The 12407-nt window shown below is 48.7% G+C and overlaps 5 protein-coding genes across 5 annotated transcripts; 2 read left to right on the plus strand and 3 right to left on the minus strand.

Moving 5' to 3' along the window:
* Positions 1-76: 76 nt before the first annotated feature.
* Positions 77-2632, minus strand: I303_104161 (transketolase; the record flags this gene model as incomplete). The annotated part of the gene is made up of 7 exons (XM_018408156.1): positions 77-238; positions 317-1573; positions 1635-1801; positions 1862-2191; positions 2254-2365; positions 2425-2487; positions 2549-2632. The coding sequence occupies 7 exons, from the start codon at positions 2630-2632 to the stop codon at positions 77-79; spliced, it is 2175 nt and encodes a 724-aa protein (XP_018263367.1).
* Positions 2633-3052: 420 nt separating this feature from the next.
* On the minus strand, positions 3053-4243 carry I303_104162 (uncharacterized protein; the record flags this gene model as incomplete). The annotated part of the gene is made up of 5 exons (XM_018408155.1): positions 3053-3265; positions 3328-3425; positions 3496-3600; positions 3666-4061; positions 4126-4243. 5 exons carry the CDS (start codon positions 4241-4243, stop codon positions 3053-3055), a joined length of 930 nt encoding a protein of 309 aa, XP_018263366.1.
* A 540-nt stretch (positions 4244-4783) lies between these two features.
* I303_104163 (uncharacterized protein) lies at positions 4784-5693 on the minus strand (the record flags this gene model as incomplete). Its single annotated transcript, XM_018408154.1, has 5 exons — positions 4784-4920; positions 4991-5075; positions 5199-5325; positions 5404-5557; positions 5642-5693. 5 exons carry the CDS (start codon positions 5691-5693, stop codon positions 4784-4786), a joined length of 555 nt encoding a protein of 184 aa, XP_018263365.1.
* Positions 5694-8046: 2353 nt separating this feature from the next.
* Positions 8047-9786, plus strand: I303_104164 (uncharacterized protein; the record flags this gene model as incomplete). Its single annotated transcript, XM_018408153.1, has 4 exons — positions 8047-8199; positions 8279-8407; positions 8462-9231; positions 9309-9786. The coding sequence occupies 4 exons, from the start codon at positions 8047-8049 to the stop codon at positions 9784-9786; spliced, it is 1530 nt and encodes a 509-aa protein (XP_018263364.1).
* A 536-nt stretch (positions 9787-10322) lies between these two features.
* On the plus strand, positions 10323-12178 carry I303_104165 (uncharacterized protein; the record flags this gene model as incomplete). Its single annotated transcript, XM_065968918.1, has 7 exons — positions 10323-10613; positions 10731-10940; positions 11065-11340; positions 11468-11528; positions 11624-11764; positions 11874-12028; positions 12137-12178. 7 exons carry the CDS (start codon positions 10323-10325, stop codon positions 12176-12178), a joined length of 1176 nt encoding a protein of 391 aa, XP_065824990.1.
* Between the last annotated feature and the right edge of the window lie 229 nt (positions 12179-12407).

Consider the following 12407-nt stretch of genomic DNA (forward strand, 5'->3'; position numbering starts at 1 on the left):
ATTCGCTGTGTCTCAAATACCTCTCTATACAAAGACAAAACACACACGCATCGCGACATGTGATCCATGCATATGATCAGTGCTGCACATAGCCAAGTAAGAGTTCCTCGAACTCTCCCAGCCCAGGCAATCGTCCTTTTACCTTCCATTTGTTGGCCCAAGAATCGATCTTGGAAGCCATGTTGGCAGGGTCGAAGCCGAAGTGATCATACAGTTGCTGCTGGGGAGCAGAGTGACCCTAATTGCAATCGCGACCACTCAGCAGCGGAACGGGGACTAGCGTGATTTCTTTTGTTCGTAAGAGGAAAGGACTTACGAAAGTGTGCATGGACAGAGAGGCATGAGCGTATTTAGCCCAACCATAAGATGCCCAAGCTTCGATGGCGACTACCAGACTAGAAGAAGATCTCAAGGTTGATTGCTTATATTCGTCCGGTTGCATGTCGAAGTGTCGCTGAGAAGGCATGGATACGACTCGGACATTCTTTGCGGACTCGAGCTTTTTGGCGGTTTCTATGGCTCGCGATACTTCAGCACCGGTAGCTATGATTGTGAGTTCAGGGTCTTCAATCTCTGCCCCATGAACAACATATGCACCGAGTCGGACTTTGGTCCTATTGGTCCCAGGTAAAAGGGGAACAGGCTGTCTTGAAAGTGTGAAAATGGAAGGTGTGTTCTTCGATTTGTCGTCGAGAGCCAGTGTCCACATCCCCATACACTCTTCGGCATCTGCAGGTCGGATCAGATTGATATTCGGTAAAGCTCTATAGAATGAAGCAAGAGCAACCGGTTGATGAGTCGGACCATCTTCACCAATACCGATCGAGTCGTGTGTTGCAATACCAATGAAGCGGAGTTGTTGGAGAGCAGCCATACGAGCGGCTGGGGCAGCGTAAATCCAGAACATGAAGAAGGTCGACATGATGGGAATAAAGGCTCCTTTCTGATAAGCGGCCATACCATTCCCGATACCGACCATAGCAAACTCTCTTATGCCGTATCTAATCTGCCTGCCAGAGTAGTCACCCAATCCGGAACTTGGTTTCTGGAATTCAATCTGATCTTTGAAGTTGACAAATGTGGATTCCAAAAGATCGGCTGAACCAGCGACGAAGGTCTTGTACTTGGGCGCTAAGGCTTGAACGACAATGCCGCTCGACTTTCTCGTGGGCTGAGGCTCTTGGGGAAGTTTGGCTTTGGAAGGCAGAGCATCTTGCCAAGCTTCAGCGGTCCACTCTCCGCAGATACGTCGGGACAGCTCTTCATACTCCTGTGGATACCTCTGACGGTATTGCTTGTATGTCTCGTTCCATTCTTGTTCAGCCTTGGCTCCCTTGGCTTTGATACCCGAGAAGTACTCGTAAACCTTAGGAGGAATGACAAATTTATCTTCGGGTTTGAAGCCTAATTGCCTTTTTACATATGCAACTTCATCGTCACCTAATGCCTGACCATGCGCTGGTCCAGTGTTGGCCTTTCGGGAGGAGTGACCGATGACTGTCCGGATGTTGAGACATATAGGCTTCCCACTGAGTTGCTTCGCTCTATCAAAGCCTTCCAAAACAGCCGCTAGCTGTTTCATATGACCAGGAAATGAGAAAAAGTCTTCGGCGCACGATTAAGCTGGGACTCACGTCGTTCGATCCATCGTATACATCTATGACATGCCATCCCTGAGCGATCAACTTTGCAGAAGTGTCTTCTGTGAAACAATTATCTATACGTCCGTCAACGGTAACACTGTTATTGTCGTACACGAGGATCAGGTTGTCCAACCCAAGGTGTCCAGCCAAGGAGATAGCTGTGAGGTGACCAGTAAGCCATGCGTTTCAGGTGTACCGATAGGAGCTGAGGTACTCACATTCTTGTCCCACGCCCTCCTGTATACAGCCATCACCGGTGAAACACCATATCTTGTTGTCGATTGGCTTAAGATCATCCTTATTGTAGATGGCAGCAAGGTTCTTGGATGCTATAGCCATACCAACCGCATTGGAGATTCCTTGTCCTAAAGGTCCAGTCGTAACTTCGATACCGGGATACTCTATTTCCGGGTGTCCAGCAGCCATCGAGCCGCGTGTCTTAGGCGAATGGTAATTCTTGACTTGGTCCAAGGTCCAGGCCTCATATCCTGAGAAATGCAGGAAGAGGTATTGAAATAGACAGGCGTGACCCGCAGACAACACAAATCCTACGCAAGCACATTTGTCAGTCAAGCCGATCTCGCAAATTATGTGGTGGCACAACACATACGATCGCGATTAAACCAATCTGGGTTGCCAGGATTGAATCTCATCTCATACCTCCATAAAGCGATGCCGATGGCGGCAGCTCCCATGACGGTCCCAGGATGACCGCCCTTGTACTACAGCATCGACGCTCAATTTCATATTTCAGTCGCACGAGACCAAAGGTCTGACTTACCTGTTGACACAAGTCGGCAGCGAGACATCTAATCGTGTTGAGCACGAGCTGTTCTTCTCCAGGCTATTGAGGCGATGTTAGAGGAACTCATCCGTAGACCTGTGGCTCATGAGAGTGTACTCACTGATGTAATCCTGTTGGTTGCTGCGACATGCTTGTGCAGGCCAGAATGTCCGTTGACCTGTTCACCTATAGCTACTTGCGTCATGTCGATATTGTATTGGCGTGTAGAACGATTTCAAAGAAAGGCTTGATCTCATGATTGGCGCAAGGAACAGCAGCCTTCCCGTTCAGCTTTATATTGCTTTTTATCGGCCTGGACATCCTGTCACTTGGTCCACTCGCGGACCACGTTCGCTTGTTCTGATGACTGTGACTGGTTTCATGCAGCAACTGTCATGATTACCGGTGACTGAACTGGCCAAACAACTTGAGAGACTTGAAATGCAGTCATTCGGATCTTACAATCGGCTGTTACAATCAGCCTGAGTTGCACGTGGCTGCAGAGTGATCTCCGGTCCGTGCCTTGATCCTCCCTTGCTCAACATCACTGATGCTCCAAGGCTCCTACAATGTTACATGCATGTTGGACTACCTTTTACGATAATTACTAAAGGTGGACCAGCGTCTACCAAGCGGTGTGACCACCATCAACCAGGAGATCTGCTCCTGTCATGAAGCTTGAAGCTTTACTCAGTAGGAAGAGTACTGGTCCGCGAAACTCGTCTGGAGTAGATAGTCTCTGAAGCATACTTCCACTGACCCATTCTGCCTCCATTTCCTGCTTCTCTGCCAACAGCTGATCTGTCAGAGCCGTACGTATGTATCCTGGTGACAAAGTCTGAATGTGCAGAGATATATGAGTCAGCAAAAACAGAGATTTATCTCGGTAATGCTACTCACGTTGACCCTTATTCCATACTGTCCCCATTCGGAAGCGGCACATCTACACATTCCAAGGAGAGCAGCTTTTGATGAATTATAGGCTAAACATGTGAGACCTGTTCACAAGTCTCATCAGCGTATTTCGACGCCTCGGCAAATCCGGGCACGACCGAAAGAATTACTGACCTTTGTTTGCAACAGTTCCTGACATGGAGGCGGTAAGCACTATACTCCCTCTGATACCTCGTTCCTTCATTTCGCGAGCAGCAGCTTGAATGGTGATGAAGGAACCTATATAAAATGCTCCGATCAGCTACAGCGAATGGGCGTATGATGATATCTCATCATTGACCAACCTGTTGAGTTGACTTCGATCACTCGTCTAAAATCCTTGATAGGCATATCCAATGCCGGGATCATCTGTTGTATTCCTGCAGCTCCAAAGAACCCGGTGATAGGATATTGAGACGAGGCATAGATATCACTAAAAGCCTCTGAGACCGCTTCTTCATTGGTGATGTCCAGTTGCCGATATTCGATTTTCCCGCCGAATCTGGATGCTGTTTGTTGCGCGACCTCCCACTCATCTTCCTTAGGATTGGGTAAGATATCAACACATATGACATGAGCAGCTGAAGCTTCCAGTAGTGAAGTTGCGATGCACAATCCCAGACCTCGAGCCCCTCCAGTCACAATGACCCCTTGATTCGCTAGGGAGAACAATTGGGTGGTCGGAATGGAGGCAAGGGGAGCTAGGAATATGCAGTCGAGCTCCATCAACTTTGTCTTCGCGCCGAGCCACATCATTTCACTCACATTTCTGATCCTTCACTCCCCCAACAACCGCAGTGTCGACGGCTGTCTCTGCGTTGGCCATCGCAGCCCCCTGTTCCTGGGATGAGGATCCACCGAGACCGATCACACCGCTCGTCATTGTCTATGTGATCTTTGAGTGTGAGTTATGATGTTGGAACTAACGAGAGAAAGAAAGAAGCCGGATTGACGGATTGAACAGGTGAGCCAAGTGTCGATTCTTCGCAGAACAAGGTGAGGAAGACATGTGAACATGTTACCTTTCGACCCGCATGTCTATTGCCGGTGAGCGGTCGGACCGAACATCATTCAGGCACGACTCCTGTGCCGAAAATCTCTAAAGTGTTGCATTTCCCCTTCTCACTGTCGAGCGTAGCATAGCAGCATCGGAGAATGATAGCGAGGACGATCAGGAGGACACACGAGGTGACCTTGTCCGTCGCTCACTATAAGAGGCATTGCATGCAGGACTTTACGCATCGAAGCGGCTACACACAACGTATACCTGGGTTCTGATCATCGTGACAACGTTGTATTGTTTTGCGAATTCCCTCCCATCATATTGTGATAATGATGTCATGCATGATATATTGCTATGGCTACATGGAACGAGCGCTAGTAATGGTCGCAGTCTCAAAGGCGAACTGGGGGCAAGTATGCCTTACTTGGCTGGCGAATATTGGTACGAACTGCAGCAGCCGGTGAAGGAGTTAATCTGGTCTCGGCTGTAGAAGGGAGCGCAAGCAGCGATCGCATCACCGCAGCCCTCCTTGATCATAGGGTTGGCCGACGACAATTCTAATGTGCAGGGGTGCCATCGTCAGCGTTGGTGAAACCGACTTTCAGTTGAACATGGAATGGTACTCACGGCATTGTGTTCTGGCGTCATTTAGGTCGTTGTTGCATGCGACCAAGTTACATTTACAGTCAGGGTCGAGACGTTGAACGGTAGCCTATTGAGATAAAATTTGGGTCAGCTCTCTACCCCGTGAAAAGGGATTGGCCAAGCGAGTTTTGCCACCATGGAGAGAACACCATCTCAGAAGGGAAGTCTACAAGGCAAAGATCGAACTCACAGCAAAGTTCTTCAATACGTATACTGTACCGTCTGTGAGTCCGGTGACGATACCTCCAGTGACGTCCTTGACAATAGTGGAGACGGGGTCGTCGGAGACAAGCAACTTGTTGGCTTGGGCCAATACGCTAAGTAATCCAATCAGATTAGCACTTCATATGAAGATGACGAGTCTTGCAATCCATGAGACTTTGTTTTGTACTCACTCGAAGGCGTTGGTACCGACGTTGTCACCTTGGTAATTGAGGAAATTGTCAAGGTTATTAAGGGTAGGGCAGGTAACGTTGTCCACGTAGTTTTGGTTGTCAGCGGAGCATTGAGCACGCTTGGCCATAGGAGCCACGGGAGATCCGTTGACACCTACACAGTATGTCAGCGTTCACCTTTCACCCCCATCATCTAGGTTAGGAAGAGGGGAGGGGATCGTATGATTGTATGACTCACCAATCAAGGCAGCGAGGGCGCCGAAAGCGAGGATTGACTTGGTAGCAAACATTTTTTTAAGGAGTAGTTGTGGCTGTGTAAAGGGGATGTACTGAATGCAATGGGATAATCTTCAATCTTTGTTCTTCATGGGTCCTTCGTTTTCGAGCAGACTAGCACCGTTATATACCTTTTATCGAGCAACGGTCGTTTCTCCTGCATCGGTGCTGATCGGTCACTTGTTTGTTTGAGCTGCTTGTTTGCTTGTCTATTCTAAAAATGTATGGGTTTAATCATTAGATAAGATTAATTATACCATAATCTCAAGGTCAATGGCTTGCGCGCTAGCGCTATACAGCATTCTACATCTCGGTCATAGTTGTGATGGTTATTCACGACGCATGAAAGCCAATTATTTTATGGGCAGCCGAAGGATCGGAACCCCGAGCTCGAAGAAACGTTTCCTGAAAGCTGGACTAGTTAGATTAGATTACAAGCTCATCCGGAGTATCGTCATTCCAACTCATTACCTGAACGGGGCATGATCGAGGGTGTTCCAAACGATCGAGGAAAATACAGCATGCTTCATGGTAAGTTATGTATAAGGGAAACAAAGGTGGAAAATGATCGAGACGATATCGACATGAAGTGAGATCTCACATGCAGGTTCGTCAAGGGATACTTCCGGTGTTTGAAAAGGCTTCTTTTTAGTCTGTTTTCTTAGCCCGCGTACATACAGTTAGACCGCGTTGAAGCTTGATCTGTCGTCAAGAGAAGGACAAATCTAGCTTGACGGAAGGGATTAACGAGAAGCTTTTTCCACTAATACCTTGACACTGGAACGTCAGATTGCCAGTAGTTCAGGATTTGTTGGAATATGACGCGTTTACTTCATACAACAAGCGAGACATTAACGTCATGTATACCCAGAAAAGACTCAGCTAGCCGATTCCAGAAAACCCGACTAGCTGATACTTTCTGCGTCCTCAGAATCACATAGGTATCCTCTAACCATATGCAACCGGTCTTTTCTGGTGTCGGGTCGGAGTTGCAGACCGCGATCCACGGGGATATAACGGCGCTTGCACAAAGCGGTAAAGCGTACGGAAGCACTTTCACGGGATTGAGTAAGTTGACGGCGGGATAGAAGGAGTTCCCAACGGTAATGACATGGATGACAAGCCATTGATGACCTGGAGGGGACGCTGCATGAAATTCAGTCCTCAGTACGCCCTATTCACTTTAAGTTACTCGTCGGTGCTTGAGGGAGAATCTGTTCTGCGGGGACTTTTGTCCAACTGAGACTACAAAGAACGGATACAGTCCTCTCATATGGGTCACGGCGAGAGGAGACGGTGCAGGCATCGGGGGGCTGATTGCTCTGTCTCGCGAGCCAGAGGAAAGGACTGTAAGGTGGTACGCCATCCCTATGTGTAGCTATAGGCTTGACAGCCAGACCGATAGGCAAAGAATGGTCCCTTTTTGTCGGCATGGAGTCGATCCCGTTCTTTTGGCGTCACGAGATCACCAGCGTTGTCATTGCATATGGTTCAAGCCTATCGGAGGAGAACTGACGATCATGTACGGCGAAGGGAGAGAATCTAAATTGATTCCAATCATTCCTCGCTTCGGCTGGCGGAGGTTTCGGCATGAGTTTTCCTTTGTTCCTTTGTCGCTCTGTTCGGTTCCCTCATGTATGTGCCTTCGGAAGCCGGATTGCTAATCCTTACAAAGGGATAAAGGCATAAAGGAAGAGCAAGCAGAGTGAAAGAAGGTGAGTAACCCTCATTTCAGGGACTATCAGTCCCATTCCGATTAGCGGTCAGAAGAACAGTGGACATCCGGATACCGTGCCTGTTCCTGATCGCCATCCGGATGGACCGAAACTGTCCCAAACATGCGGGAGGGCGAAAAATGTCGCAGGGAAAAATAGGGTAGCGAAAAGCAGGTCACTTCGCAATGCAAAGTGCAAACACAACGTGAAGTACTGAGCTGGCTGTTTGCTTGGCACGGGTATGAGCCGTTATGACTTGCCTCTGCAGCTTCCCCACCTCGGACGCAAGTGAAATCGGCATCCATCATAAAATCGAAATGTCGATCTTTGATCTGCAAGCGACGATCACGCGCGAATGGCTGCTTTGGGTACAGGTACGTGGTATACCTCAGCCTTTGAGCCTTGTCCGAGATAATCGCGTTGGATTCGCAGGAAACATACGTTATGTCATCCTCTTCTTCGGTTACTGCTCGGTGGCTTCTTATCCCTTTATCGGTCGGTCAAAATGTCCGACAATGCTGAAGCTTTCTGTTTTTCCAAGTTGTTTACAGCAAGACCTCCAGATATATAAACAGATCAAGGCTCTAAGCATACCGACAACGAGCTCCCAACGTACATCTTCGACGAATCAACAACCTATCGCACTTGTAAAATGTACACTTCTACAATACTTTTAGGCCTTGTGGCAGCTGTAGGAAGCGTTTCCGCTCAATCTGCTAGTTACACCTACGTGGGGGCCGCTCGTCTCTTACCTGGTACCGGCAAGGTAGTCAACAATCCTGCCACCTGGAACGAAGGGTGTCAAGTGAGTGTGATCACCGTCATCCATCAATCGTATTACAGCCCAGTCGTCGTTAGAATTGCTGACATCCGCACTATTGTAGTCCGCCTGCGCAAGTTCCGGTTTCAGCTTCTCATACTGGAAGAGAGATCTACAACAATGTGTCTGCACCGAAAAAGGTCCCCTTGCTGGTGATCTAGTTGACTCCTTCCAACAGGATGCCAACTACTTCGTAAGTCTGTCACAAATCTCAAATCAAGCTCGATAAGACTGACTCTTGGGGCAGGTCGTCGATGTCGCATCTACCGCTACCTGGACCGCTTGCGAAGAACACCTTAACTCCTTCACACCAGTCAAGACCACCACCGTCTCTCGTCCTGAGGAGTGTATTGCTTCTTGTGCTGGGTACCCAGGTATCTCTTCCATCGCCACCGTCGGTTCCGACCCTGCAGGAAGCTACGTATGTTCCTGCTACAACTCCCGAATTAATGGGTATGGCGGTACCTCTTGTAAACTCGGCAACATCTTCGTCTTCTACCAAAGCACTCCTGCTCTCACTTCCGGATGGTCTCTCAAATCGCAATGTATCGCCGAAGGATCTGGCGGCAGAGCTTTGACCGGTGCCTCAACCAAAGCGGCCGATATGACGTGGCAAAAATGTACCGATTTCTGCGATTCCAAGGGTTTCCCTATCGCAGGGGTCGAGTTCTCTACCGAATGCTACTGCGGTGCGGTCCTCTCCAACAGCGCTTCCCTCACTAAGACCTCCAGCGCTTGTACCATGAAGTGCTCTGGTGACTCCAAGACCACTTGCGGTGGCTCGTCCGCCCTGACCCTCTTCGTCAAAGACGCCTCAGTCACTGGCCTCTCGACTGATCTCACTTCCAAGCCTGTCACGCTTCCTGCCGGATGGTCTGCCGCGTCATCAAGCTGTATTGCCGAGGGTACTTCGGGACGGGCGCTTGCCTCCGCCAGACTGTCCGCCGCCGATATGACCATTGGTAAATGTCTTGACTTCTGTCAATCTAAGGGATGGCAATATGCTGGTCTCGAATAGTACGTCCATTCGTCAACTGCGTGGACCTATAGGAATCTGATCATCGCTGACGACTGGTTTTCTTTCTGATACACAGTGCCAACGAATGTTACTGCGGTGATCAACTTCTGAACGGTGCTTCCCTCTCCAATACCCTCCCAGCCTCCAAATGCGCTATGGGCTGTGCTGGAGACCAGGCTACCACTTGCGGAGGATCCAACTCCCTACAGCTGTACAACAACCCCGATCTCGCTTTGAAGAACACCATCAACTCCGGATTCACCTACCAAGGATGCATCAAGGAAGTCTCCGGTCGAGCTTTATCCGCCACCTCGGTGACTACCTCCGACTTGACCATCGACAAATGTCTCGACTACTGTAAAGGAGCGGGATACTTCTATGCCGGTCTCGAGTACGCCAACGAATGTTACTGCTCGAACCAGCTTGACAACGGTGCCAGCGACCAAAACTTCTCCAACCAATGTAACATGCCTTGCGCCGGTAACTCGGCTCAGATCTGTGGTGGACCCAACGCTATCACACTTTACGCTTACGCTATCTCGCGAAGCACTTGATCGGTGTTTATGTCTAGTTCGTAGCGGGAGAACAAACTTCAGGCGTTCCGGAGAGTGACTCACACTGCACGCAAAGACCTTTATTCTACCTCTCCCTCATCCCTTTATAGTTTTGATAATCATAGTCTTCTCTTATCCTATTTTTGGGCTTTTCATGGCGGACATTTTCAGAATCACAGTAGTCAAATGACAATATATGACATGCATGCCGTGCCATAATAGTAACATGCCTGCATGACACTCGATTCGTTTATCACAACCCCTGCACAATGATGACGTTTTCACAGGCGATAGGGAGATTATGCGACTGGTGCCTGGGTAGATAACGTGCTTGAAGTTACCCGTAGTCTTTGGTCGCCGTTTATCTTTTCAGATCACGCCATCATTGATGATCAATGGTGACTTAGTCTGATGCGAACCCACTTTTGAAAAGAGGACCCACGATGACCAGTGTATATATGATCGAAGCTCTCATCCAAGACACGAGCAAGATGTGAGAAGCATAAGCCATCGTCAGACAATTCGATTCAACGAAAATGCCTATAGCCGTACCGCAACCTTCCCATTCTACGGGAACTCTATATAAAGGCCAATACCAGCTTCGGCAAGGGCTTACGTCGGGTCAACATGAACCTGTAGAGTCACTGATTCAGCCTTACCCTGCGTTCCCGAAAGAGGTCACCGGTCCTACTGTCTGGCGTAGAGAGGAGTATATCGATAATCCTCAATTGTGGAAGAAAGAATGGACCCCTGAGCAGATCAAGGAGTTAGAGGAATCGTACAATGCATTTGTCAAGACCGGACTGGATCTACCTCAAATCAATCGCGTAAGCTTCATCTCTGGCTTGGCAGCTGTGCCAACTCGTCAGCATCGCTGCAAATACAGTCCGCATTTGTAGACTCAAGTGGACTGATATTGGCTTACACCCCTCTAACGCCAATAGGAGACATTCCCTCTTTCCCAATCCGTTACCACTTTTCTCTCCGGAATCCGTGAACATATCGTCAATGGTCCCGGATTCATCCTCATAAAAGGTCTGCCGGTGACTGAATGGCCCATACATAAATCAGCAGCTATATATCTCGCTATAGGTACTATCTTGGGCATTACCGTTAGCCAGAATAGGAAAGGACATATCTTGGGACATGTGAAGGTGTGTCCTGTTGCTGTGCTCATATCGTGCAAGAAACACTGTGTCTCGAGCCTCAGCCTCGGCCGAAGGGCCATGAGGGCTGACTGTGCGCTGATCGCAACAACGACATTGTCATCGTCGATAGGATCTCGGCAACGATCCTACCCAAATTCACAAAGTCCGAATATACTCTACGTCCGCCCGACAATTCTTCCATACCGACGCAGCCGATATCGTCGGACTATTATGCCTTGCAAAAGCGAAAGAAGGGGGAGAGAGCGATATTGTCTCTGCGCATCATCTGTGGAACACCCTTCAGAAAGAACGTCCCGACGTTGCTGAGCTGTTGACTAAGCCGGATTGGTATTTCGATAGAAAGGGGGAGACTTCTGAAGGACAGAACGAATGGATCAAGAAGTCTGTAAGCCATTTTTGTACATTCCAGCGTCAAGAAAAGATTTCTTCTCCCGCAAAATACATACAGATTATTCGTTACATACTCAACATAGACGATTGCTGATTGATGGTGCTTTATCTATTCTGGTTAGGTGTTTTATTGGCATGATGGGAAGTTGATCTCGCACTATGATCCGTACTACGTGAAATCAAGTATGTACAGTATACGGTCACTGTCAATCACATCATTATTCGGTCTTGATCATACAGAATCAGAGATACCGTACGCTGATGAAGGGAATTGATAGTCACCCGACACGTTGAAGCTGGACACATCCCCGGCCATTCTCCCGAACAATTAGAAGCCATCCAAGTGCTAGAAGACACAGCTCAGAGATTGGCTTTGCACATGGTCCTGGCCGTAGGGGATATTCAATTCGTTGCTGATAGTAAGTCGTACCCTGTCCAATTACGGTCTGCTCCGCCCTTACTCTTCTTCTTCGAACTAAACCTCCAGCCCAGCCGCAGGGTAGCTGACTGAATACGAATACTACCCAGCCCACGTCTTCCACGCTCGAACGGCCTACGTAGATTACCCACCACCTGAACCCCGCCGACATCTGCTCAGATTATGGCTCTCCACACCGGTCTCAGAAGGCGGTTGGAAGAGGCCTTATTCAGATAGCGATTATTACAAGCGAGGCGGTATTCAAGTGAGTGGTCTCGGTCTCACTTTCCTGCGCATAAACACGCGCCCTCTGTAGGTCGATCACAGGAGAAAAGTGGAAATGCTGAGCAGTGCCCCTTCCTCACTCGTCAAGGTGAATCAACAACCTGAAACATGCCCTTTAGATGCAGAATAGCAGCGTGCAGCGGAGCACAGCTTACAGTACATAAGGATCATACATGTCGTGATATACGTTATATGCTATGGACATTACTATGTTTCATTCCAATCATGGCAAATGCAGAATGTGATTTTGAGGTGCAAGACATGCGGACGTGACTGACGTTATATGGTTTTATGCAGAGAGAACTGTGTGAATGATTGTTTCAACGGTTCAAGATAGGGGCAGCGGAAAGAATCATTAA

The sequence above is a fragment of the Kwoniella dejecticola genome, chromosome 5 (genome assembly GCF_000512565.2).
Source record: "Kwoniella dejecticola CBS 10117 chromosome 5, complete sequence".
Lineage (NCBI taxonomy): Eukaryota > Fungi > Basidiomycota > Tremellomycetes > Tremellales > Cryptococcaceae > Kwoniella > Kwoniella dejecticola.